Source organism: Myotis daubentonii, chromosome 4 (assembly GCF_963259705.1).
Source record: "Myotis daubentonii chromosome 4, mMyoDau2.1, whole genome shotgun sequence".
NCBI lineage: Eukaryota > Metazoa > Chordata > Mammalia > Chiroptera > Vespertilionidae > Myotis > Myotis daubentonii.
Window position 1 is genome coordinate 18,831,124 of NC_081843.1, and position 25,418 is coordinate 18,856,541.

At 46.2% G+C, this 25,418-nt stretch overlaps 1 protein-coding gene across 22 annotated transcripts in view; it reads left to right on the top strand.

Annotated features, from left to right (window-relative positions):
* RBFOX1 (RNA binding fox-1 homolog 1) overlaps positions 1-25,418 on the top strand; it is a 1,463,300-nt gene that overhangs the window by 864,581 nt on the left and 573,301 nt on the right. For all 22 annotated transcript variants that reach the window (XM_059693106.1, XM_059693100.1, XM_059693095.1 and 19 more), the window contains one exon: positions 2,270-2,311. In XM_059693106.1, the coding sequence (XP_059549089.1) occupies positions 2,285-2,311 (27 nt within the window). In that variant the 5' untranslated portion in view covers positions 2,270-2,284. The remainder of the gene's footprint in view (positions 1-2,269; positions 2,312-25,418) is intronic.

Below are 25,418 nucleotides of genomic sequence, written 5' to 3' on the forward strand. Positions count from 1 at the left end.
TCTGTTACCCAGAAAGCGGGTGCCTTTCCCCTGCTCACGTGCCTCTGCGACTGGGCCAAGTGGACAGAGGGCAGAGAGGGAGACCGAAGGGAGTTTGCCCACCTCCCAGGTCCACAGCGGAGGATCTCCCCCTCAGGGCCTGGTGAGTGGCTCTGTATGTGGATGCCAGGAGGTCCTGGGAGGGGCGGCGTGGTTTGGATCTTGTCTGGTGGGACTTTGAATCCTGGTCTTCTTCCTCAGTCCACCTGCTGCCGGGGGCTCTTCACAGACCTCAGGTGGCTGCTCCCTGCCACCCATCCAGGATTTATCGTTGCTCTGAGTGGGAGAGGCGGGGTGAGGTGTGCTCATCCCATGTTACCCAGGATCAGAACCTCATCGCCCACTTTGTTTGTATTATTGTGGGGAAAGAAACAGAGAATGAAATGTACCATTCTCGCCAGTTGAAACTGTACAATATAGGGGTGTTAAATACATTTATAATATTGTGCAAGCATCCCTGCCTAGATTGAGAGCTCTTCCATCATCCCCAATGGAAACTCCAAACCCAGGAAGTAGTCTCTCCATGTTTCCCCCCCACCTGCCTCCCCCCAAATCCCATGGCAACCACTTATCTGTATGGATTTGCCCTGCTTCACTTTCTAACAGTTTGCAGAAATAGAATTAGCATATCATGAAGTCACCTATTTCAAATGTATAATCCAGTGTGTGTGTGTATGTGTGTGTGTGTGTTATACATTTACAGAACTGTACTCATTTATTTTTTTAATATTTTGATATATTTCCTCCCAGTCTTTTTTGCTTGTTCTTTCTTCCTCTCTTTTATGATCTGTTTGAATTGTATTTATAAAATAAAACAGGAATCATAACATCTGTGCACCTTTGTTGCTTCTTTAAAATAACAAGCTAAATAGTGCCTTTTGAGTATATTTCAAAGCCATGCTTCCCAATGCTGTGCTTGATGCCATCAAATCAGTACGCTGTCATTGATGGCCAGTGCTCCCATTTCTATACTGTCGTACTTGCAATGATTTTTTCCCTAAGTAATGCTGTGGGGAACTGCCACGTAAAGAAACATGTGTTGTGTATCCCTGCTTATGTTCTTGGGAGCTGTTCTGGAAGGTGATCTTTCTGGGTTCAAGGGCACATGGAAGAACACTGGCTTATAGACTGGGGCCTCTGGCACATCCTCAGTAAAGATTCCTGTTTTTGTTTTTGTTTGAAAGATGGTAAAACAAAAAGAAACGTTCCTTCCAAAATATATAAAATATACATCAGAAGTCAGTTCCAAGACCTTCTTATCCTTTAGTAAAAGTTTCAAACACTTGCAATATACTGTCAGGTGCTCAGAGTCAGGGGTGGCTTCATCGGTTAAGAAAATACCAGAAACACACAGAACACACTGTGCATGCAGCCCCGTGATTTAGTTCGGCCTCACTGTTTGAGTGGACGGTAGAGTCCGCAGTCCCCACAGAGGCAGCGTGCCCATATGCTCCGGCTTGCTTTGTCATCCCCACTCCACATATGCTGTCGCTGGCACAAGCAGCAGCCCACCCACTCCTCTCACTCACACACATTCTCCTGTTGGAACAATCAATGACATGGTCACCCCAGAGAAGCCTTTTAGATTTGTAGAAGCAGGCTTTGGTAGGGCAAGGATAAGCGATGCATGGTGTGGATATCCCACATTCTCCTCTTTGAGTGGAGGGAAGATACCCTGATCGATTAGGCTCTTTCTGGTGTGAGCACTGAGCTCAGAATCATCCCCAATGCAGTCCCATGGGGGCTTATTACCATGTGTTTAGAACTGGACCGTAAAATGTAACCCAGTTGCCAAGACACGTAGGTGACACTACAGGCCCTTAACATCAGAGAAGACACTGTGTGACGCCCAGTGACTATTCCCAACCACCTTGAACGGACCTCAGGGAAGGATGCCTGAACCTGGTAGACAGGGCAAGGTGGAGTGGGGGAGGGGAGGGGGAGCATGCCAAGAGGGAGCCTTTGCCCCAGGCAGCTTTCGCCTTGGACCTCTTTCCTCATGCCCTCCAAGACCGGCTCCTCCTAATTGTTTCTGGATCACACAATCGAAACGCCAACTGAAGCTTACAGAAAAAAAAAAAATAGTTCTAATGAAAAATGTAAATAGGCAATTAATTAATCCTGGGTTTGCTTTAAGCCGAGTGATTAGAAGCAACTTCCTTTTTCCCTTTCATGTTGTTTTCATGTAGAACCTTCTGATTTCCACCCCCTCTTTTCCTTTTCTTTGTAGGTTTCAAGGCAGCAGATGAATTGTGACAGAGAGCAGCTAAGGGTAGGTGCACCTGCGTGTGAACACTTCCTGCTTTCCGTTTCTGTGTGATAAGCAAAAATGTCCTTGTCTCTCCCAAGACATGGGGTTCTAAAGAGTGGGCTCCGTCCACAGCCTGGTAGCGTTGAAAATATTTATCCCAGCTAATTTGGTATTGATTGGGCTGGTAAATACAGTATATCTCCTTTTGAAGTGCCATTATAGCAGATATGGATTTTTTGATTTAGATTCAGCAATAAATACTTCTCTTCTCGAATTCGTTTGACATCATTGTACTCGTTTTATGTACAACAGGAGGCCTAAGTCATAACAAAGGTCAAAAGGATGTCTTGCTGGCTTCTAACGTGACTACCAGGCTGTGTGCTGACTGGCTAAAAGGCCCCCTCGCTGTGACCTGGGGTGGGTGAGCCCCTCAGATGTCAAGGGCATGTTCTAGGGGAATGCATCTCCCCCAGAGGCCGTTTAGTTTTGTGGCATTTGTGCATAAAGGAGAAAGAGACAGACTTTAAAGCGTCATATGTGATTTACCTTCTTGAAAATGAAGCTCTCTCAGAGCTCAGATATGCTAGATGCAAAGAGAGAATGGTTGGTTTCTAGATGGAGCTGGGGGACACCGGGCTGCTTCCATGGGGTTGTATTGATGGCCTTCTTGGCACAGGTGCGGTCTATCAAGAAATATCAGGATGGGAGATCCCCATTTGTGTGTGTTTGTAAAGGCATTCATGGTTTGGATGGATGAGCTCGAAGTCATAATTAGCCCAGCTTTCATGTCACTGATGGTTGTTGGCAGTTTGTACTGGACCACAGGCCTCATGGTCCTGTTTCCTCATTATTATGAAAACGAGGGGGATCTACTGCTTTTAAAACGACAGCAGCGTGGTGTGGGGTTGGGGGAACCATTGTGCTCAAAGGGATCCAGGTCATGAGGACAATGTGCTCAATAACCCTAACATCACTGGCACTTTCCCGGGCACTCACTCAGTGCCTGTCTTGAGATGAGATGACAATGGCTCCTAGTAGCGTGTTTCCATCCACAGTTGCTATCGGTGTCAGGTCTGTGAGATCCTTCCATCTAACAAACATCACAAACCCCAGAATCCAGTGGCATGGAGCCGAGAAAATGACGTGAGGATTTTTTCCTTTGATGCGTATTTTTTTTACATGGTCCCCCAGCATGGCCCTCTTTAGTAACCTCTCATCTCCCACCATGTCCCACGTGTGCCTACATCAGCTATGACGCCTTCATGAAGCATCCTGCACGATGGGTTAAGCTTTCCCGATCTCTCTCGTTGCTTTTCCCCTGCCGTCTGAATCACTGGTTCTTCCTAGTAAATAATGTATCCCCACTTCAGCTTTCTCTTCCTGTTTGAATGGGGACGGTGGCCAGAACTAGGTCAAGAGGATGTGTGCTTCATCTCCAGGAGTCCCTGCTACATTTGGCGACATTAAGATCATTTCAAAATCTCTATGACAAATGAGACTGGGCTGGCACATCCCAGACAGGGAGGCAGGGAAGGGCTTGAGTGCGGTTTGAGGGGCTTATTATTTTGCACTGATGAGGACATTGTCAACAGGGCTGTGGTTTAGGAGTGAGAACAGAGCCCTTCCCATGATGTGAAATAAAGTCAAGTGGTGGTTCCATGTAACGGGTCATATAGTTTAGTGCAAAGGGTGACTCTCAATGCCCCGTTACAAGCCCATCCCTGAGAGCAAGAAGTGGTGTTCTGTCTGTGTTTCTGTGGCAGGCTTTTTCATTTTTTTTAAACATCTTAAACTAATTTATGTTTTGAATGAATAGATAACACACTTAAATAAAAGGAATACAGATGTATGTGGTTCACATGTAACAGATACCTAAGGGGGTGTAGTGAGGGTTTCCCTTTCCACTCACTCGATCCTCCATCTCCAGTCCCTTCCTGGGAGACAGCAATGTCCTAATGCGCTGCCTCTCCCTTGACACCTATGCCTCATCTGTGGGTATTTTCTTTAAAAAAAAAAAAAAAATATATATATATATATATATATATATATATATATATATATATATATATGTATGTATGTATGTTTTTATTGACTTCGGAGAGGAAAAGAGAGGGGGAGAGAGATAGAAACATCAATGATGAGAGAGAATCATTGATCGGCTGCCTCCTGCACACCACCAACCGGGGAACCAGCCTGAAACCCTGGCATGTGCCCTGACCCAGATTTGAACCGTGACCTCCTGGTTGATAAGTCCACGCTCAACCCCTGAGCCACACCAGTGGGGCTATGGATATGTTCTCTGTTCCATCCTTCCCTGTTCTTCTATCTCTCTCTTTGACCTCCTGCCTTTCTTCTCTCCCTCCTTTTCTTCCTGTATTCTGCATATACTCAGCCCCTCTTCTAGCTGCAAACAAACTCTCTTGATCAATGTGATGTTTTTTAAGGAGTCATTTTTTTTGGAGGTTGCAAATTGAAAGAAATTTAGTTCTGATCTGAAATGCTAATACGTGGCCACCTCAATAAAATGCATTTTCCTTAATCTCATTATATTTTTCTTAGAAAGAGAGACACTGGGAGAACAGTGGGTATCTGTTTAGTTGCACATATCATTGAAGGGGGTCTGCCGGCCACACTTCTTAAAACATGTTTTAAATACAGCAATCACATCGCATTTCCTGATTTGTCTACAATATGATTGGACCATGGTCATGTTGCCAAGCTTATATTTCTCCCTTAGTACATTCTTTCAGGTTGTCAGAATTTAAGTGGGTATTTGTAAAAGGCATCCCTTTTTCTTGGCCTTCTGGGAACAGAAAAGGATGCAGAAAGGTGCAACTGCTCCTGCATCTTTTGTGCAGGTGGACACTGCATAGGGATTGGCAGAGCCAAGACCTGCTCCTACTGCTCTCCTTTCTTTTTCTCCTTTACTTGGTCCGATTTTTTCACAAATTCAAAATTAATTTTTCCCCAAATGGACATTTATTCTATTATAACATCTAAAACTGGATTTTCTGATTAATTAATTTTCAGGAAGTGCAAAGTTAAAGACACTCAAACTGTGCTATTTTTTTTAAAAAAACTGCAGGACTTCTCAGAGCCTTTAATGGGCAAAAGTGAAATGCAGAGAGATGGCTCTAATGCACAATTTCCTGCAAACTCATCTGATCACAGAACATTTTTTTTGCATCCAGAGAATTCTCTGAGAAATACTCTTGAAAATTTTATCAGATTTTTTTTTTCAGTTAGAATGATATAGTCTGCAAGTTATGGAAAAGCTAAGTGTTATATAAGAGATAAAAGCATTTCATCACCTCCCACAGCCAAGTTGATTTTGGGAAGTCTTGGTAGCCAGGCCGAGGTTTGGAATCTCCGTGCTTCTCCTGGCCTTTCTTCCCTTCTTCCCAGAGGAAGAAGCTTCATGTGCTCACATGACAACACTCTCAGCAGGAGGGATGCGGCGGAGGAGGTTTTCCTCATAGTTCTTGTGTGTTGTTGGAGAAAAGTCATTCCCAGAAACCTCTGCAGATGTTTTCCTAGATTTCATTGGCCAAAATGTACACTAATCATTCCCACAGACTGGGGATCTCAGTGATTGGCCACAGCAGCCATATTTTATTTCCAGGGACAGGCACACTGTCACCCGAACCAAACCAGGACTTGCTGAAACAGGAGGAAGAGGAGCATGTATGTGGGGGAGTTACCCAGTAGAGAGCGACAGAAGCATCCACACGGGCCCTCTACGTCACTCATGGTGTTGGTTTCCTGCCAACGCTTTTACGTGGTCCCTCCATCCCAAATGCATGACTGTGGGGACCCCAAATAAAGCCTCAGCAAGTGTCTGGACTCTGCTTGTGAATTTGCAGTAGATGTTTTCTCTGCTAATTTTCTGTCTCACAGATCCCATCCGCCAGTCCTCACTGACGCTTTACCCAGCTTTGCTCTCTGTGTGTGTGTTTCTCCTCTTCCTCTTTGGAGGCATCCTAATGCTGCCTTTGCTAGTTTCCTCTCTGCCTCCCGGATAGACAGCAGGCAGGAAGCACCTCACGGCAGACCCCAGCTCAGCCCCAGAGAGGCTGTCCGGGAGCTTCCTAGACCCTACCCTTCCCAAGAGAAGGGCATCAGCCAGTTACTCCTAACAATGATTCACTCAGAAGGCTGTTGGGATTGCTCATGACCTCAATGAGCAAAGTAGAGAACAACAACAACAACAAAAACTTGAACATTTGTTCATTTCGAGTTTACTCAGTCTGTAGTAGACTGAGCCGGTTCTGAGCTTGCCTTGAAATTGTAACTGGATTCCATTGGAGAGATGGTCCACAGAGCTCACCGTGAAATCTGTCCATGAAGTGCCTCTGATTCCATGGGTTGCGTTGACCAGTGGGTCCCAAGATCTCTGCTGACAGGTGGGGGCAGTGCTAGTTGTACAGTTGCCATGGCCCAACCGTCAACATTGACCTCTTTGGCATCCGGAACTGACAACTGGACAAATAAACAAGTAAGAGAGAAATGGCATGGCCTCCGTAGCCCTTGTCTCCCTTGGCAACCTACCTATTGGAAAGATGGTGTGCTTCTAGGGCAGGGGACCAAAGGACCGCTCTTGTTAGCATTCCTGTAGAATATTTGGTTGCAAAAGGACCTCTTGTGCTGTGAGTACCAGATGTTTTGGGGGCTGTTTAGCAACTTTGGTCAGAACACTGCTATTACTCAGCAGGCAAAGACTTGGCTCTCTGGTGGGTTAGAATCAGTTCCTGGAACACAGTTCTCATCAACACTATGGCCAATGGATCCCTTGGGAGTCAGCATAGTATGAGGGCCAGTTAGAGGTGGTCAGGAACTCTGGTATAGCCTCGGGTTCCTGTCTTAGTTCTAACGCTACCTAGTTTTGCAACGCTCCAGATGCCAATGTTCAAAATGGGGACACTTTTCTCAGAGGACTATTGATTGGATGAAATGACTTACAGAGAGCACTTCTAAAGACACGTGTGCTCCTTAACAGTAGGGGAGAGGCATGAGAGAGCCACTGGGGAGAATGCCACACGAACAACTGAAAACAGGCAGGCAGGGCAGATGGCCCCCACCCAACTCCCCACACTGAAAAGCAGTTTCCAAAGCAGGTTCTGTAGTTGGTGGGGGTGGTGTGCTCAGGGAAAAAACACACCCGCCTCTCCCTTAGTTAAGCCAATACGAAGGACTGATTCGGGCTAGCCTAAGCAGAAAAGGCAGCATGCACCAGGCCTCCCAGGCAGTCAGACTCAGAGAGCTGTCAGACACAGGCACTTCTTCCTCATCCCCGTCTTTATTTCTCCTTGTGAGGCGTCTCAGGATTCATTCTCTAGAGAAAGGCTCTCTTTACATTTCTGTGCACACGGCCCCTTCCAGCTCCTAAGATTCATGCTGCGTCAGTCCCGCAGGGGTAGGACTAATGGTTGGTGCATCCCGATTACAGATTCCCGGGGAAGGATCCGATGGGCCCAGCTGGGGTCAGTGGTTTGCTCTGGTCCAGTCAGCTGGGCTCAGGGAAGTAGTTTAAATAAACCTAGTTGCCCGGGGCCAACTATTGAGAGAGAACTCAATTATCGGGCAAAAATCCATTGCCAGTAAATATCCCCAGGGATGCCCCTGTACCCTCCAAACCTGAGTGCAGAGCTGAGAAAGGATCATGGGAAATGGGTGTGGTATGCCAACATGTAGCTCAGCATTTCCTGAAGTGTAAGGCACTGACCCTGTGATACTCACAGCTTTTAGGAGGTAAACATCAAGTCATGAAGAAAGGGTGAATCAATTGGAAGGTTATTTATTCCCTTTCCAATTCTTTCCTAATTTTTGTTTATATCTATGGGAAACGAGTTTAAAGTAAAGTGCCTTTAACAAGTCTCTAAGAATTTCTAAGCTCTCTTTTTAGCCAAATAGGAGTGTGCCTGGGGCTTAGAGCCTGCAGCAGCCAAAGCATCTAACTCCACTTTAGAAACATTGTTTGTGAAGTGCAGTAGTGAAGAAGAAGGGGCCGGGGGCTAGTCCTCCTGAGATAAAATCTAGATTTCACAATTGTCCTTGTGCCTGTTACTTCAACCCTCTGTGCCTCAATATCCCCTATGTTTAATGCAGATAATGATTGCAAGTATTTCAATAGTTGTGTGTGTATGCATATGTGAACCAAGATTGAAATAATGTGTGTGAGGTTGTTAGAACAGCATCTGGTGTAGAAAAGGTTTTTAATAATTGTTAGCTATTAATGTTTTTTTACCCCTCAACTTCCATTTTTGATGATTGAAACTTGTTTTCCATTTAGAGTGCAATCTTTCCCTGGCAAAGTTTCCTACATCTACTAGTATGTAGGTTAAAAATGAGGTGCTTTACCCCTAACCAGTTTGGCTCAGTGGATAGAACGTTGGCCTGCTGACTGAAAGGTCCCAGGTTCAATTCTGGTCAAGGGCATGTACCTTGGTTGTGGGCACATCCCCAGTAGGAGGTGTGCAGGAGGCAGCTGATCCATGTTTCTCTCTCATTGATGTTTCTAACTCTCTATCTCCCTTCCTCTTTGTAAAATATCAATAAAATATATTTTTAAAAATGAGTTGCTTTAATGATAAGTATTAACTTCATAATGTTACAGATCGCCCGCAGTTATGACAGAAATCCAGACACTGTAATGCAAATGACAGAAGTTTTAGAAACACTGAAACTCTGGTGCGGGCGTGTGAAAGATGTTGCAGAGCAGATCTGCATTATCAATATTTAATTTGCCAGTTAGAAATGAGTTTCTCATTTCTGCTAGATACAAGAGTGATGTGGATTGCAGAATGCAAATGCTAATGATCTTCTTGGCTTAAACCCATTGCCTTCATCCAGACATCAGATAATGAAACTTTCCAACTGCCTTGGAAGTGAGCTCTCAGAATTGGAGATACCTTTCCCTGCCTCTTATCCCCCCACCTTTCTAATGCCCAACACTTTCCCAATGCTCTTAGGACAGCAGGGAAAGAAATGTAAGCACCCAGTCTTTGGCCAGACCTCACATGTTGTATGGACCACAGTTTCAGGCTGTAGGAGTTCCTGCCAGAGTTGTTTTTTAATACATTTTTTATTGATTTTAGAGAGAAAGGAAGGGAGAGGGAGAGAGAGATACAAACATCACACCGATGAGAGTGAAACATTGATCAGCTGCCTCCTGCATGCCTCTTACTAGGGGCTGAACCTGCAACCAGGACATGTGCCCTTCCTGGGAATCAAACAGGCGACCTCTTGGTTTGTGGGACTAGGCTCAATCCACTGAGCAACACCAGCCAGGCCCTGCCATAGTTTTGGTCAGGAACCATATGCTAGTCACTGTGCTAGGTAGCTGAGATATATTGGTACATGGTCCCTGTTCTCCTCTACCAGTGGTTCTCAACCTTGGCTGCACATTAGAATCACCTGGGAATCTTTTTAAAATCCTGATTTCTGGGCCTCATCCTCCGGAAATTCTGTTTCTTTGTTATGGGGTGGGGCCACAACATTAGTAACAAAGAAACAGAATTTCCGGAGGATGACAAAGAAACAGAATTTCCGGAGGATGATGCCCAGATATCAGGATTTTAAAAAGATTCCCAGGTGATTCTAATGTGCAGCCAAGGTTGAGAACCACTGTCCTACACCTTAGCCAGTGGTCGGCAAACCGCAGCTAGTGGAGAAAGTGCGCACCTGTCAAATAACCATGAGAAAACTCTACACGTGAAACTGATAAATATATTAAATGAGAGATGCTTTGTGTAAGGTTGTGGATGGAAGAAGTTTACCTAATCAGCCTTCACTTAGCACATTTACCAGATTCACACATACTGCCCAGTCCTTTTATAAAACATTGACAGATGCCCATGGCATCCTGGGAAGTGGTTGCTTTGTAGCCTTACCTCTGCCTTCACTCCTTGAGGGGCCTGCTTGCCAAGAGTCGGTGGCATGCATTCCCAGACCTGCCCCTGCCAGCTGCACTTGTTGTTATAATTACATTGTTTAGTGGAATATTATGGAAACTGATGAAAAATGAGCTCAGTGAGAATGAGAGCTGTTTCTATGAAAACTAAGTTAATGCTTTGGAAACAACTTATGAAAGCAAGTCTTAAATATTATTTTGATGAGTTGTGAGTGAGAGGACTGTAAAATGTTAGTGGAAAAATGAGCCCTCAGAAACCTTGGAAGAGGGGTAATCTGCAGGAGAACCCTTTCAGATAGAACTTGAAATGCTCACTCCACTTCAAATAAAACCAGAACTGTCCCATCAGTATGGCTCAGTGGTTGAACATCAAACTATGAACCAGGAGGTCACATGTTTGATTCCTGATCAGGGCACATGCCTGGGTTGGGGGCTCCATCCCCAGTAGGGGGTGTGCAGGAGGCAGCTGATCAATGATTCTCTCATCATTGATGTTTCTATCTCTCTTTCCCTCTCTCTTCCTATCTGAAATCAATAAAAATAAATAAACAAACAAATCCTATCTAATAATAGACAAACATGGTAATTAACCGTACCTCCGACACACTTCCCATTGGCTAATCAGGGTGATATGCAAATTACTGCCAACCAAGATGGCTGCCGGCAGCCAGGCAGCTGAAGCGAAGAGGAGGCTTGCTTGCTCCAGTGATGGAGGAAGCCAAGGATCCCCTCCTGTCGCCGCCCAGCTCTGATCTGCACTCTAAGCAACTATGTTGCAATTATAGAAGCTAAACAATCCCCAGAAACCTGCTTTCAGCAGCCGAAGTCTCAGAGGTGGAGCCGAGCCTCAGGGCTAAAGCTGGCTCTCAGCTCCAGTGACAGCCATAGAAGGTAAATAAATCCCAGAATTAAAAAAAAAAAAGAAAAAAAGGAGAGGTTGGGAGCTTCAGTCACCCACCAGCCTGAAAACGGCCCTCAGCCCCTCACCCAGACTGGCCAGGCACCCCAGTGGGGACCCCCACCCTGAAGGGGGTGTGACCAGCTGCAAACAGCCATCATTCCCTCATCCAGGCTGGCCAGGCACCCCAGTGGGGACCCCCACCCTGAAGGGGGTGTGACCAGCTGCAAACAGCCATCATCCCCTCACCCAGACTGGCCAGGCACCCCAGTGGGAACCCCCACCCTGAAGGGGGTGTGACCAGCTGCAAACAGCCATCATCCCCTCATCCAGGCTGGCCAGGCATCCAAGCGGGACTCCCACCCTGATCCAGAACACCCTTCAGTTCAAACCAGCTGGCCCCCACCCGTGCACCAGGCCTCTATCCTATATAGTAACAGGGTAATATGAAAACTGACCCTAACAGCAGAACTACTGGGAATGACTGGTCACTATGACACACACTGACTACCAGGGGGCAGAAGCTCAATGCAGGAGCTGCCCTCTGGTGGTCAGGGCTCTCTCACATGGGAGGAGCTCTGCTCAGCCACAAGCCAGGGCTGATGGCTGCCAGTACAGTGGTGGTGGTGGGAGCCTCTCCTGCCTCCTCAGCAGCGCTAAGGATGTCCGACTGCAGTTTAGGCCTGCTCCCCACTGGCAAGTGGACATCCCCCAAGGGCTGCCAGGCTGCCAGAGGGATGTCTGATTGCCATCTTAGGCCCAATCCCCCGGGAAGCAGGCCTAAGCCAGCAGGTGGTCATCCCCTGAGGGGTCCCAGACTGCGAGAGGGCACAGGCCGGGCTGAGGGACCCCCCCTCCCCCCCCCCCGAGTGCACAAATTTTTGTGCATCAGGCCTCTAGTAAATAAATAAAACCAGGACTGATAGTGTAGATGGGAGATATACAAGGTCCAGATAATGACTATTTTAGGCCTCACAGGCCATATGGTTTCTCCCGCAACCATTCAAGACTGCCACTGTAATATTAGCACAGCCAAAGGCAAAATGAATGAGCAAGGCTGGGTTCCAATAAAACCTTATTTATAAGAACAGGCAGTGGGCCAGGTTTGGCCCCTGGGCCATGGTTGGTTGATCTCTACTGGAGCCTCTGAAATGTGAATGAGGTTTGTGTGGGAAGGGGGATGAAGGATTCCTATCAGTAGATAAATCACTCAAAATAAAAAGGCCTTGGACTCACATCAAAGAACAACAAAAATCATGCACAGTGATATGTCCCACAGAAATTAGCTCTCCACGTGTGGTCACTGAAGACACTCAGACCGCCAGAAACACCTCCAGGGACAACTCCCCTGCGAAGACAAGAAATTCACAAACACTTAAACATGTTTTACAAGAAGGTCGTCTTCACCAGACCTGGCATTTCACACTCCCCTCTACATCTCTTACGTGCGCCCCAATATTTTCAAGGCTGTTAAATTAATGAGGATGAAGAACAGATCAGGAAACCAGCCAACTTGTTACAGATTCTAATTTCCCCAAATGGATCGTGAGGCCTGGTCACAAGAAGGAAGGTCCGAGTAGCCACCTCCCTCATCTTGGAAGCTGAGCCCTGTAACTCACATGCATGTTAACTGTTTGCCCTCCTCTGAGACTCCCAGGAATTTCCACACTTTCTCCGGGGAAGACGCCTATTACCCCGTTTAGGGCACTTGGCCTCATATTCATTCTCCCTTCCTCTTGCTTTAATTTTAGTCCATTATCCAGAGTCATCACACTCCTTTTCCTGGGCCAATCTGCCCCATTTCTGGTTTTATCATTAAGTCGGTTTCATTCAGCTTCAAGCAAAATGGCTAATAATGCTGACATTTCAATTTGTCATAGCCGCTCCTCATTTCTGTGACTGATGCCTCAGCACAGACTTTTCTTCCTGCTCTGTTCTTCTGAGATCTAAATATCAATGGGAGAGGGAGGGTTGGGGGGAGCTGATTCGATAGGGAAGGGGAATGGGGCAAGCAGGAGATAGGCATTCTGTAGTGTCCTTTACTTGGGGACAGAAAGAGGCAAGTCTCACTGTGACAGCAAGGCCCCCCACCCTCCTCTGTGGCCTGAAAGGACCCTATCCAGGTTGTGCATGTGTGGAGGTGTGGTAGTGGACATATGCTTGCTTTTTGTGGCAGTCAGCAAACCCTCCTGCCCTGAGCTAGCCAGAACTCCAAGGTCTCAGGTGTTTGGTCTTGGAGAGATGATTAATCAAGCCAAGGGCTCTGGATATGGCCAAGGCAGGCCAACAGGATTCTCTCCCTGAGACCTCGGACACTGTCTTAGTCCTTTCTGGATGCTATAGCAAATTACCACACACTGGGTGGCTTGTACACAGTGGAGATGTCTTTCTCACAGTCCTGGAAGCTGGAAAGTGTGAGATCAGGGTGCAGAATGGTTGGTGAGGGTCCTCTTTGGGCTGTAGACGTCTTGTTATACCTTCACTTGGTGGAAGGTTGAGGGAGTTCTGGGGGTCTCTCTTCCATGGGGAAATGATCCCATTTCTGAGGGCTCTACCCTCATGACCTAATCACCTCTCATAGACCCACCTCCAAACACCATCCCATTGGGGGTTAATATATGAATTTTGGGGAGACACACTCATTTAAACCATAACAGAGGTTGAGTGCAAGGATGCCCAATAGGGAAAAAACAAAAAACAACAACACATAACAAGCTGGTATTTGGTGACTTTCCGCAGGGATATCCTGGAAAGACTGAATGAGGAGGTAGCTCCCAGGGCTGGACCCAGAACCCCTGAGTCCCCTCCTTATAGTTGAGCCTGGTTGTCCCTCCCTCCCTTGAGTGATCTCCTTTCCTTCCAGTGACCTGTTTTTTTCTGCTGATGTTAGAGTCCATTCCTTTGGCCTGTGATTAAAGCAGCCTCGCTGGTGGGCTGGGCTAACATACTAAACTTCAGGAGAATTGCAGAGCAGAGTTTGGGAAAGGTTTCCTAAAAGCCACCTCTTGTATTGTTTCCCCAAAATGGCTCCCTGCTGCTTCTGTGTATTTGCAGACCAAGCAAGGAAACTGCTTGCTTATGCCACACACAGGGCTGGGTGTTTTATAGACATTTGCTCCATTTCTTGGGTCATCATGAGCCTGGGAGGCGTGAGGATAGAGGTCTGTGCTTGGGGGTAATCAGAGCCCTGTCCTTCCCTGCACAAGGAAGATAGTGTCCCTTTCGGTCACAAGGAGGCATCTAGATGCCTGCAGGTAGAGGAGGGACGGCGTAAGCTCATCACACATCCCGGAGGTAATCCATTCCATAGTACCTGCCAAGTGCCCCCTAGAGTGTTCATGAAAAGTGACATTTTTCTCAAACCTAAGTGGTAAGACTTTTGGATGCCCTAGCCTCACACTAGAGATACTGAATGACCCTGTTGTTATGGGCTGAATTGCATCTCCCAAAATTCATGTCCAAGTCCTAACTCCCAGTACCTCAAAATGTGACAGTTTTAGGAGACAGGGCCTTGAGCTAATTAAGGGAACGTGAGGTCATATGGTTGTCCCTAAACCAATAGGACTGGTGTCTTTATAAAAAGAGGTGATTAGGGTACAGACACACCCAGAAGAAAGACCACCTGAGGGCATAGGAAAAAATGTCCATAGTCAAGTCAAGAGAAGGTACCTTAGAAGAAACCAACCCTGCTGACACCTTCATTTCAGACTTTTAGCCTCCAAAATTATGATAAAATACATTTCTGTCGCTTAAGGAACACCTGGAAGGTCTACACCAGGTATGATGAGGGTGGCACTCATGTGTCCATTATCTCTGAGCCTGGCCCTGCCAACTGGAAAAGGTTTTCTCTTCACAAAACTCAGAAGGTGGTCTTGGAGGTTTAATTTAAATGGAGCCTTTCTAGGCAGCCAGACTTAATAGATCTAGTTGATTATCTTTTCTATTGCTGTCCTAAGTGAATTATCATAAGCCCATTGTTTTCTACATCACAAATGTATTATCTTGCAGTTCTTTGGATCAGAAGCCCAGCCTGGGTCTCTCTGGGCTATAATCAGGGTGCTGGTGGGCTGTGCTCTCCTGGGGGCTCTAGGGGAGAGTCTATTTCTTGCTCATTCTGACGGTTGGCAGAATTCACTTCTCTGCGGTTGTAGAACTATCCCCATTTCCTTGCCGGCTGGCAGCTGAGGCCACCATATGCCTTAACTTGTGTCTTTTTTATGTCACCAAAGACAGCCAGGGTGGATTGACCCTACCCTGCTTCTTTCATTGCATCTCTCTGGTTCATTCCTCATCTGCTTTTCAGGATTCATGTGATTAACTTGTGTCCTCCCAGATAATCCAAGATAATCTCCCCATTTAAAGGCCCGTAATCTTAATTCTATCTCCAAAATCCAGCTTGCTACATAACACAGCGTACATAGGTTTCACACCAGTGGACAAAAGTCACATGTCCCCAAACCCTTTCACCCTATTCATGAGCTATCCCTACTCTAAGTAGCCTAACTCATGCATGTGCACACTGCATGCGTTTACTCTGATCTTGGATTAGCTACCTCCATTTTCACACAGCATTTCCGAAATCAGAGGCCAGCACATCCAGAACCACAGCCCCAGGTAGCCCAAGGTCGTCAGTGGCACAGGGTCCACCAGTGTCTGTCTGAGCTTCTTCTTTCAGTCCCCATTGGCATCCGGTTCTTCCCGAGTTAAGTCCAGCAATGGCAAATAAAGTCTGTGGGGGATGTATGTCTTTAAAAGCACTCACCCTTTAGTATTGTTGTATTATTCCCTGTTCTGTTGGTTTCTACTCACAAAGTTAATAAAGTAGAGAATGAAAATGTAAACATTATTTAAGCAATAGTTATGTATATTTCACCTAAGTGTTGAACAACACACATGAATGAATGGATGAGTGAATGTATTAGAATGAATGATTCTAAAATCTCCTGAGAATGGCTATAGCATTTGGAGCCCTGGCTCTTCCTCTCCTCACCCACCTCTATGGGCTAAAGATGACTTACTAAAAACACTGATGCACCCCTTCACAGGGGCTATTTTTTCTGGCTATGAGATGCATTCCACTCATGCCCAGAGCAAGCCAGAAGCTTTGAGACCCCTGGAGGAGGCACTCTGCTCAGGATGGACAGGGATTGGGGGATCAGTAACCTAGCTTCCTCACCTTTTGGGTGGGGTAACTCTGAGGCATGTACTACACCATTGCCCAGAGTGCCACCATAGGATTAAATGCCAATTTCCCATAGTGCCTCACTTTTCCATTCCTCTAAAGGTGCTTCCTTAGGTCAGATGTGCAATTAGCACTTGTATTTTCCCCAGCTCTGCTTCTGGGGAGTCCATGCTGAAATCATCCCATCACCATCTTGAGAAACACCATAGTTTAGCAGCTCCATCCAGCAAGGTTTTCTGACCAGCAGGTCTTCCATCACGCTGGCTTTTATGTGAAAATATGTTGGCCCACCCCTCTACTTCTTCTCTTCTATAATACATCACTGCTCTTCTGGAGGGAGGTCTTGGATTATTGAAGAGATTTGAAAGCAGCAGGAGTTTGATCTTCCCTCATCTGACATTTCCCAGCAGTTAGGAAAATTGCGTTAAGCTGACAAGGTAATTGGGGCAGGACACTGCCCCGTTCACGTTTGAGGAAACCAGTGCATTTGCTGCTTCAGTGCGCATGCTTGCATTTGCTCCTGCCGCGATTTCTAATTTACAGGTTGCATTTAAGAATGTGGAAACCTTCCTGGATAGAAAGCACAGAGTCATGATTTCTGAAAGCTCATCTGCCTAGCATTCAACAGATACAGACACAGAGTACTCTGCTGGTACTGATGTAGAGATTTAGATATTTTGGGCAATGTTTATAGTGTTACTCTCAATGGCTGTGCACCCTGGATCTTGGTTGCATATGTGGTTTGACAAATTTAAGCCAAAGATATGTTTTTGTATAGGTCTGAATTAAACAAAGCACTTTTCAAGAGAGCAGAGTTAATGTTTAAGTGGTTTTGATTAACCTGGTTTTGCTTATTTGCTCCTAGATATCCTAGAGCAGAGCCATCTCCCTTCGCATAACGTGCTTTGGGAGCACAGCCTTAGGAAACAATTTTCTAAGTAGCTAAGAGCATCCTTCCCAGAATATTTCCCCAAAGTTGCCTCAAACTAAAGAGTTGAGATTTAGCCATTTTCCATGCACAGCTACTCAGGTGGTGCAGATTGGAAAATTATAATCTAACTATAAAACACCAAAATAATTAAGGTTGGCAAAAAGCAGAGATGATGAGATTGGGGTAGGGGAGGGAGTGAGGTGGGCAGCGGTTCAGGAACCTGGGAGTTTGGAGTTTGGGAAGCATATAGTGCCTGCAGTTGTGCCCAGACTGGCATGTTGTCAAGCTTTCCTCTGGCTATGCTTCCCATTGAGAGCAACTAACTCCCAACAAACAGGCTAGACCTTCATGAACATGAAAAATGTGAGTCCCATGTGGTTGAATACTCAGTACGTTCTTCACAAGCTAAGCTAAAGCTTCCATCCTGAGAAATGTGGGTTCTTTGGCATTACAGAGCAATTGTTATTCTAAAGCTGCTTCTATTAAGCATCTAGAAAACACGACCAGAAAAGTCCATATCTTACTTTTCAAAGCAGAGTAAGTCAACATTTGCCTTTAAGGGCCATGGAGTTGGCTAGATAGAATCCACCAACAGAACTGAACAACAGAGGAGATAAAATATTTGAAGTAAATTAACAAAGGCTCAATGATCTGTGGGAATTATTGAGCCATTTAAATACATGTGATTGGAGTTCCAAATAGAGGAGAGGAGAAATAGAAAATTGGACAGAAAAATATTTGAGGAAATAATGGCCACAAGCTTGGCAAATTTGATTAAAACATCAACCTGTACATCCAGAGAATACAGGAAAAGACAAGCTGTCTAAATGAAAGAAATAGCCTGCCCTGGCACGTGATGAGGGAATTGTTCACAACCACAGGTGTGCAGAGTGCTTTCTCAATGAAGATCTATCTGCTGTGAAGCATGCGTCTGCCACCTGAGTGTAGGCGAGGAATACACAGAAACACTGTGCAAACTTCCAGGATTGGAACTGGTGAGTGTGGGAATGATAGCAGTGTCAGAGGGAAGTCAAAGAGAATCAAGGAGGAATAGGCAAAGAGAGGCAAAGGGAGTCACCAAAGGGAAGAGGAGACGTAGGGCAGGCTCTAGGATAGTGAAGATGTAGTTCCAACGTTATTGAAAGCGTCTCACTGATGAGACTGAAGCTGTGAGGTTAATCACATTGCAGAGTTCTTTTTTTCTTTTTTTTAAAGAATAGTTTATTGATATTTGGAGAGAGAGAGGGAAGTGAAAAGGGGGAGAGAGAGAAACATTGATCTGCCTCCTACATGCCCATGACCAGCAACCCAGGCATGTGCCCTTGACCTGCAGGAGGAAGCCCAACCAACTGAGCCACACCTCTCCTGGTCACACCAACAGTAAAAGCCTTTCACTGCTTCGTGATGACCCACGTTTTAAAAGGTCAATGGCTATTAGTTTTAGTTAACAGTTTTTTGAAGCACTGAAGGTTGCCAAATAGAACTCTACAAAAGGGTTGTGAAGTGGAAAACTTGGCTGTTGTGTTCCTTTGGGACACATTTTTGAGCATGAATATATAATGATTGGAAAAGTAGTTACTGATGTTTAAAAAGACAAAGGTTTTAAATGACTATCCAGATTTATTTCTTCTCTTTAAAAGACCAAAATTTTTTAAAAAAAACAACAAGTAAATTGAAAATCTAGAAATTTGGGCCTTGAATTTCTACATAGAAATAATTTGTTGAAACTAAATATCTGTCGCTTCATTTTAAATGATGCACATACTATTTTCAGTTGCTATTTATATTCACACTTGTGCTTTTGTTGTTGTTGTTGTTATTTAGATTTAACTGCAATCTTAGTTAAAATTGGAAAAATAAGATAGGCAAAGAAGAGTCACATGGTCCATAAAATACAGGATACTAGAGGCCTGATGCACAAAATTCATGCAAGGGGCTCAGCCCTCCCAACCCCTTGTAGCTTTGGTTGGACTTCACAGCATCAGTTTCATCCGGAAGATCATCTGGAAGGATGTTCAGAAGGTTGTTCGGCTGTTTGGTCTAATTATCATATTAGCTCTTTATTTTATAGGACTGGAAGCCCGGTGCACAAATATTTGTGCACTGGTGGTGGGTGGCGGGGGGGAGTCTCTCAGCCCAACCTGTGCCCTCTCACAGTCTGGGACCCCTCTGGAGATAACCACCTGCTGGTTTAGGCCCACTCTCCTGGTGACAGATGGCACGCCCAATCCCAAGGTGCCTGCCCCGTCTCCACCGGTCACACACGGCAGGTCCGGATCCAGCACTGGGGATCTAGCTGCCGCCCATCCCCTCCCCTCCCTCGCCTGGGGCCGCACATGGCAGGCTGGGATCCCATGCTGGGGCAGGCGGCAGCTTGGGATCACGCCCATGCAGGACTGTGCAGCGGGATCTGCCTGCAGTATGCAAATTTAACGGCCATCTTTGTTGGGTTAATTTGAATACTCTTCTGATTGGCTGATGAGTGTGGTGAAGGTATGGTCAATTAGCATATTTGTCTTTTCTTAGTGTAGGTGCCAAATCTCTTTGTGGAAATGTAGAATATTTTCAAATGTTTAATATGCAAAAACTATACTACAGACCCTGCCTATTTCACTCAGCTATATCAACTGTGTAACACGCACCCCCCAGACCCCCTGCCCTGAAAGCATGTTCCTTTCTTTAACTGCTAGCAGTAGAAGTAGCATAGAGAAAGTGTAAACACTTCTAAATGCCACCTTCCCATTGCCAACCAAGAGGGTGTGGTAGGTATTAGGGATCACATCAGGGATCCACCACTCTAAAGTCCCATTCCAATGTCATGGTTGATATGCCCACTCATATACCTCTTGAAAGCCCTGGGGATAATAGTTGTTTGTTCAGCTGAAATCTCTCTTGAGACCAGAAAACAGGCTGCTCATTGTTGTTTTAGTTAAACACTTACTGTCTGAACAATTTCCTCACATTGCATTTCTAGAACAGCTTGGAAGTGTGCACTGTTAGTAGGTATGGGTGGGAAGAGTGGGCCAGACACCAGTCTGATCTTGGAGGAGGGCCGTTGAGTGGAGAAAACCCAGAGGTTTGCCTTGCACAGAGTTCTGATGCAGCTATACTCCTCTGCTCAGAAATCTCTTCTACGCCTGTGTAGTTTGAGCTCTGGGGGAATTTTCCCTCTAAGACAGTGGCTTTCCCGTGGCACACATGTCCCCCCGATCAGGCTAGTCCTTGTTCAGACAATCCGTGAGGGCCAATGTTGGCATCGGTGTGGGCAAGGTAGCATCAGTCCAGTAGCTTCAGAAAACATCAGTGATCTTTATGTTTAACTGACCAAAGTAAATGCTGTTTTGCAAACCGCAATGAGTTTTATGTGATGGATTTCCTCAAGAAAGCCAAAATGAGAAATTTAGGTTCATGGAGGCGGCAAAGCCAGTGCATTTATTAGCATCCAGGGTGAAAGTCTCAAAGATTAATCTGTGAATAACTGTGCCATTTGTAACATCATAAACATGGTCTAATGGGGAGGCAGTGCGGGGGATTGGGAGGATTTGCAACCTGTCATCACAGCAGTGCCTGGATCAGATGTGCCACTAAGTTCCTCAGCAGATATTCAGTATTGCGTTTGTGTCTTCTTGTTATAATTTGTACTGTATTAGTAGCATCTCACCATATTAGTGAGGTCGAAATGTTTTTAAAATTATATCTCTTGGGTGGATTGAAATGGAATGTTCTGAGATGGTGCAAGTATTAGTCATATTAAACTTGCCCTGTTAGCAGCTTGCCTCTGAACTGATACTTAAATGAGGTTTTAATATAAACAAAATGTACTTTCGAAATGTGCTTCCAGCTACAACCAATTTCTCCCAGTCCATTAGCCACTTTGCATCCACTTTTAAGAAACTTGAGATTGTGGGTTTGAGGAGCCAAACTGTTTGCTCAACTCATTAAGTCAAGAAGCGAGACAGCGAAGGCGAGGGCTGCGGAGTTTCCCAGGTGACACTGGGCCCCCACCTTGCAGCCCAGGCACGCCCACCGCTCCCAACCCAGGCAAGCAGCTTTCCAGGTGTCCCCACCTGTACCTGCCGGAACCACTTCCTGTCCTTCCCTTGGATGGGGCAGGAGGCTGGTGACTGTATCTTTCTGCTTTGATATTTCCGTGCTCTTTGGATTTCAAGTCACCGTTGTTATGCAGAAAAAGGGAGCCAGGGCACCGAGTGGCCCAAACACCTAATGTCCCACTGCACAAGGTGGTACAGTCTCAGCGAAGCTGGTTTGGGAATCTGCTTAGGAAGTGGCCTAAGGCAGGCGTGGTTTGACTTTGTGAAATGGCTCTTTCACCCACCACACAGACATTCTTGCTAATGTCCTCATAAGGAGGCAGTGTCTGGGACTGTCTTAGCAATGCACAGGGACCGGTGGCTTCGAACCATAGATGGATGCTGTCACCCAGTTCTGGGTCTAGAAGTCTGGGACCCAGGTGTCAGCAGCGCCACACACTCTTCAGTGGCTTTAGGTGGGACTCTTCCTCGCTGCTCCTGGCTTCAGGTGTATGCCTGCCCTACCCTCCTCCAGGTCTTGGGCATTCCCCGGTTTGTAGATGCATCACACCAGTCAGATGCCATCTTTGCTGCGTGTCTTCACGTTTTCCCTCTGTGAATATCTGTGTCTGTGTCCAAGTCCCCCCCCCCCCCCCACACACACACACACACTTTAGTAAGGATACCAGTCATTTTGGATTCGGCCCACCCTATTAACTTCGTTTTAACTTGATGACCTCCATAAAGACCCTATTTCCAAATAAGGTCCCCTTCTAAGGTACTGGGCATTAGGGTTCCAACATATGGTTTTGGGGGACACAATACACCCCATGATAGCAGGAAATCTTTATTCTTGTACATTTGTGCCACATACTGCCTTGGTCACAGCACCAGGGGCCCTGCGGTGTAATTCACTGCCTTGTGGGATGTTGAACCATCATTGGTCCTTAGGGAACGAGAATCTTTTCCTGGGAACCAGGCTTTCTGAGTTCCAGAGAGCTCCACACACCTCTTGGACCAGCGCATGGAGAAAGCAAGGATGATCTGTGTTCTAAATCCTAACATGACCTGCTCAGTTCCTCGAAAATACATATATACCTTGAGAAAAGAGCCAGCATGCCTGCCTTCAAGGGGCTCCCAGATTAGAGGGGTATCATCTTTAATGTAAAAATAATAACAATTATTATTGTTGTTGGCATTGATACTAATAAATGCATATGATTCCCCGAATGCTTACACTATGCTCCGTAGTATGTTCATGCTTTTACTCTTATTATCACATTAAGTCTGACCGCAGGCCAGTGGTGTGGAGATTATCTTGTGTCCTTGATGCCAGGGGTGTTCCCTGACATACCCAAGATTGCACAGCTGTTGGAGCTCCGATGTAGCATCAGAACCAGACTTGCTGGCTCCTCCTCCCATCTCTACATCCACCTCCAAGGCCAGGGACTGCCTGTGTGCACGGGCCAAGCCCTGGGTCATGAGCCCACTCCTGCACGTGGCTCCACCCGGCTGGGCCATGCACGCTGAGGTGGCTCTGAGGACCTATCTTAAGAGAAGGCCACTGTGTGTCCCTGGAAGAAGTGCAGGCGTGGACACTGGGTCAGCAGAGTTAAAACAACACACACACTGTACCCAGTCCCCGTGGCTCACTTGGTTGAGTGTCTTCCCATGCACCAAGAGGTTGCTGGTTCGATTCCTGGTCAGGGCACATACTCATTTTGGGCTTCCTCCCCAGTATGGGGCATGCAGGAGGTGACCAGTAGATGTTTCTCTCTCATGGATGTTTCTATCTCTTCTCCCTCTCCCTTCCTCTCTCTGAAATCCATACAAGGAATTACATAAATAAAACAACACCCAGCCATTTCTTTGGCAAGTCCTGCACCAGCAGGACCAGTATTATGAGTTTGTCCCACAGTGTGCCACACAGCACAAGCCCCAGGCACAGAAGGAGACATTGAGCAATGCAAAGTCCTTCTTTGTCAGAGGCAGTAAATTCTCACAGAACGTGGAGGCGGTGTCACATCTGTTTCAGTCTCTGGATAAAGACAAATAAAGTGCCATAGTGAGGAATTATCTCATAAAGGCCTTTGCCTTGTGTTGGGGAAAGAACTAGGAAGGTGAGAGAGAAAAATAACCATTGGCCAGCTTGGCAGGAGGCAGACCTCTGGGATACTGGATATCTTCCAACTCTTGGTCTGGGTGGTGATTACATAGGTGTGTGTGTGTGTGTGTGTGTGTGTGTGTGTGTAACTGCACACTGAAGATTAGTGCACTTCACTGAATGGTGGTTGCCAGGGACTCCGGGAGAGGGCCGCGGGAAGTTATTGTTCAGCGGTACAGAGTTTCAGTGCTGCAAGATGTAAAAAGTTTAAGGGATGGGTGGTGATGTTGGTTGCAAAACTATGTGAATGAACCGGATGCAGCTGAAAGTGTACACATGAAATAGTTATGTTACGCATTTATATACCTTGTTATATATGTTTTACCAAAATAATAAAAAAAGGTGCACTTTACTGTATCAAAATGATTCCTTGAGCAAAAAGTGAAAGTGGAGTAAGTAGAATAAAATGTTCTATTGCCATTGAACTTCGGCAGTCACCAGGAGGGTTGCACTGATCTTGGCTAAGTCCTCGCAGAGTGAGGAGCAGCTGCGGAGGCCTGGCCGGGGTGACCCAGCAGACTGTGGACCCCCGGGTGCAAATGGGGTATTTCCCCAGGGCCTTGCCCACCTTCCTGTAGCTGCTTCTGCCACCCACATCCTGTAAGAAGCAGCCTGTCCTTGCCCTGGCAGAACCGCCTTTACTATGATGTTAACACCAAAGAGATGACTATTTCTATTGAATAAATGTAGCAGAGCCTCAGTCCAGTGCACAGGAAATGTGTGTTTTTCTTCCCTGTGGGTGTTACAAAGTTTGCCAGTCCTGTCCCGTGGCTCCTGAAGCTCTCGGGCCGCCTCAGGACTCCTCGGTGATTGCTCACTCGATGTCCTGGTATCTCGGCCTTGTTCGCTTGGGGTGCTCTCTCCCAGCTTGATTTTGTCTGGCTGCGTGTCAGCGTTTTGGAACTGGCTGCTGTTCTGCCCAGCATTAGGCTGGGCTTGGCATGGCTGATGGCACGGTGCAGTGAAACCCTCTCCGTGGCCACCTGGGCCTGGCCACTGTGGTTTGTTGCCCGAGGACTGCAACAAACTGCAGACTGGGGTCATCACTCTCACGCTGGCTCACAGGCATAGTCCATTACGAGTGGCCAGGGGGGCCTTGGGGATTAGTCATTCCCTAGAGACGTTCCCTCAGCGGCTTCTCAGGGCTCTTGGAAGGAGCCCCGACCCCACCCTGTGCTGGCAAAGGCCCTGCACTGAACAGCTCTTCGCCTCACACTCCAGACTTGATTCTCACCAGCTGCTGGCTCCAGCCACACTGGCTTTATGAAGACCCAGAACATGGGTGTCATTTCCATCTGCAACCACAGTTTATGTTCCCAACCTTGGCCTGTATAACCCTGGCTGCTCCTCATAGACACTAAAGGGAATATGTGGCCAGCTTCAGAGAAATTCATATCCAAATGCTGGAAAAATCAGAGCGCTCATTTCTCACTAATTATGGGAATAGAAGTAGCAGCAGTTTTTATATGGAGGGTGATATTTATATGCTTAATTAATTTGATCATTGAGTGCCGAACTGATATTTGATAACTGGGTAGAATCTTTAAAAATAATTCCTTGTGCCCTAGCTGGTTTGGCTCAGTGGATAGAGCATCAGCCTGCGAACTGAAGGATTCCAGATTGGATTCTGGTCAAGGGCACATGCTTAGGTGTGGGCTTGATCCCCAGGAGGGGTGCGTGCAGGAGGCAGCTGATCAATGCTTCTCTCTCATCATTGATGTATCTCTCTCTCTCCCTTCCTATCTGAAATCAATAAAAATATATTTTAAAAGATGAATAATAAATAGATAAAAATAATTCCTATTTGAGCCTGAGAACAAGGCACATTAAATGTATCCACTATAACAGTAGGTCCTAGCCTATCAGCCAGGTTGCAAAGGAGAGAAAAACTGGGTTTGAATGGAATGTTTGAGTATGTTTACTTTGTTATTAATATGATCTATAAAGGAAGTTTTGAGAGGTGTCAGTCAATAGAAAATGTCAGTCTGCTTATTTGAAGGAACAAGGTTGGAG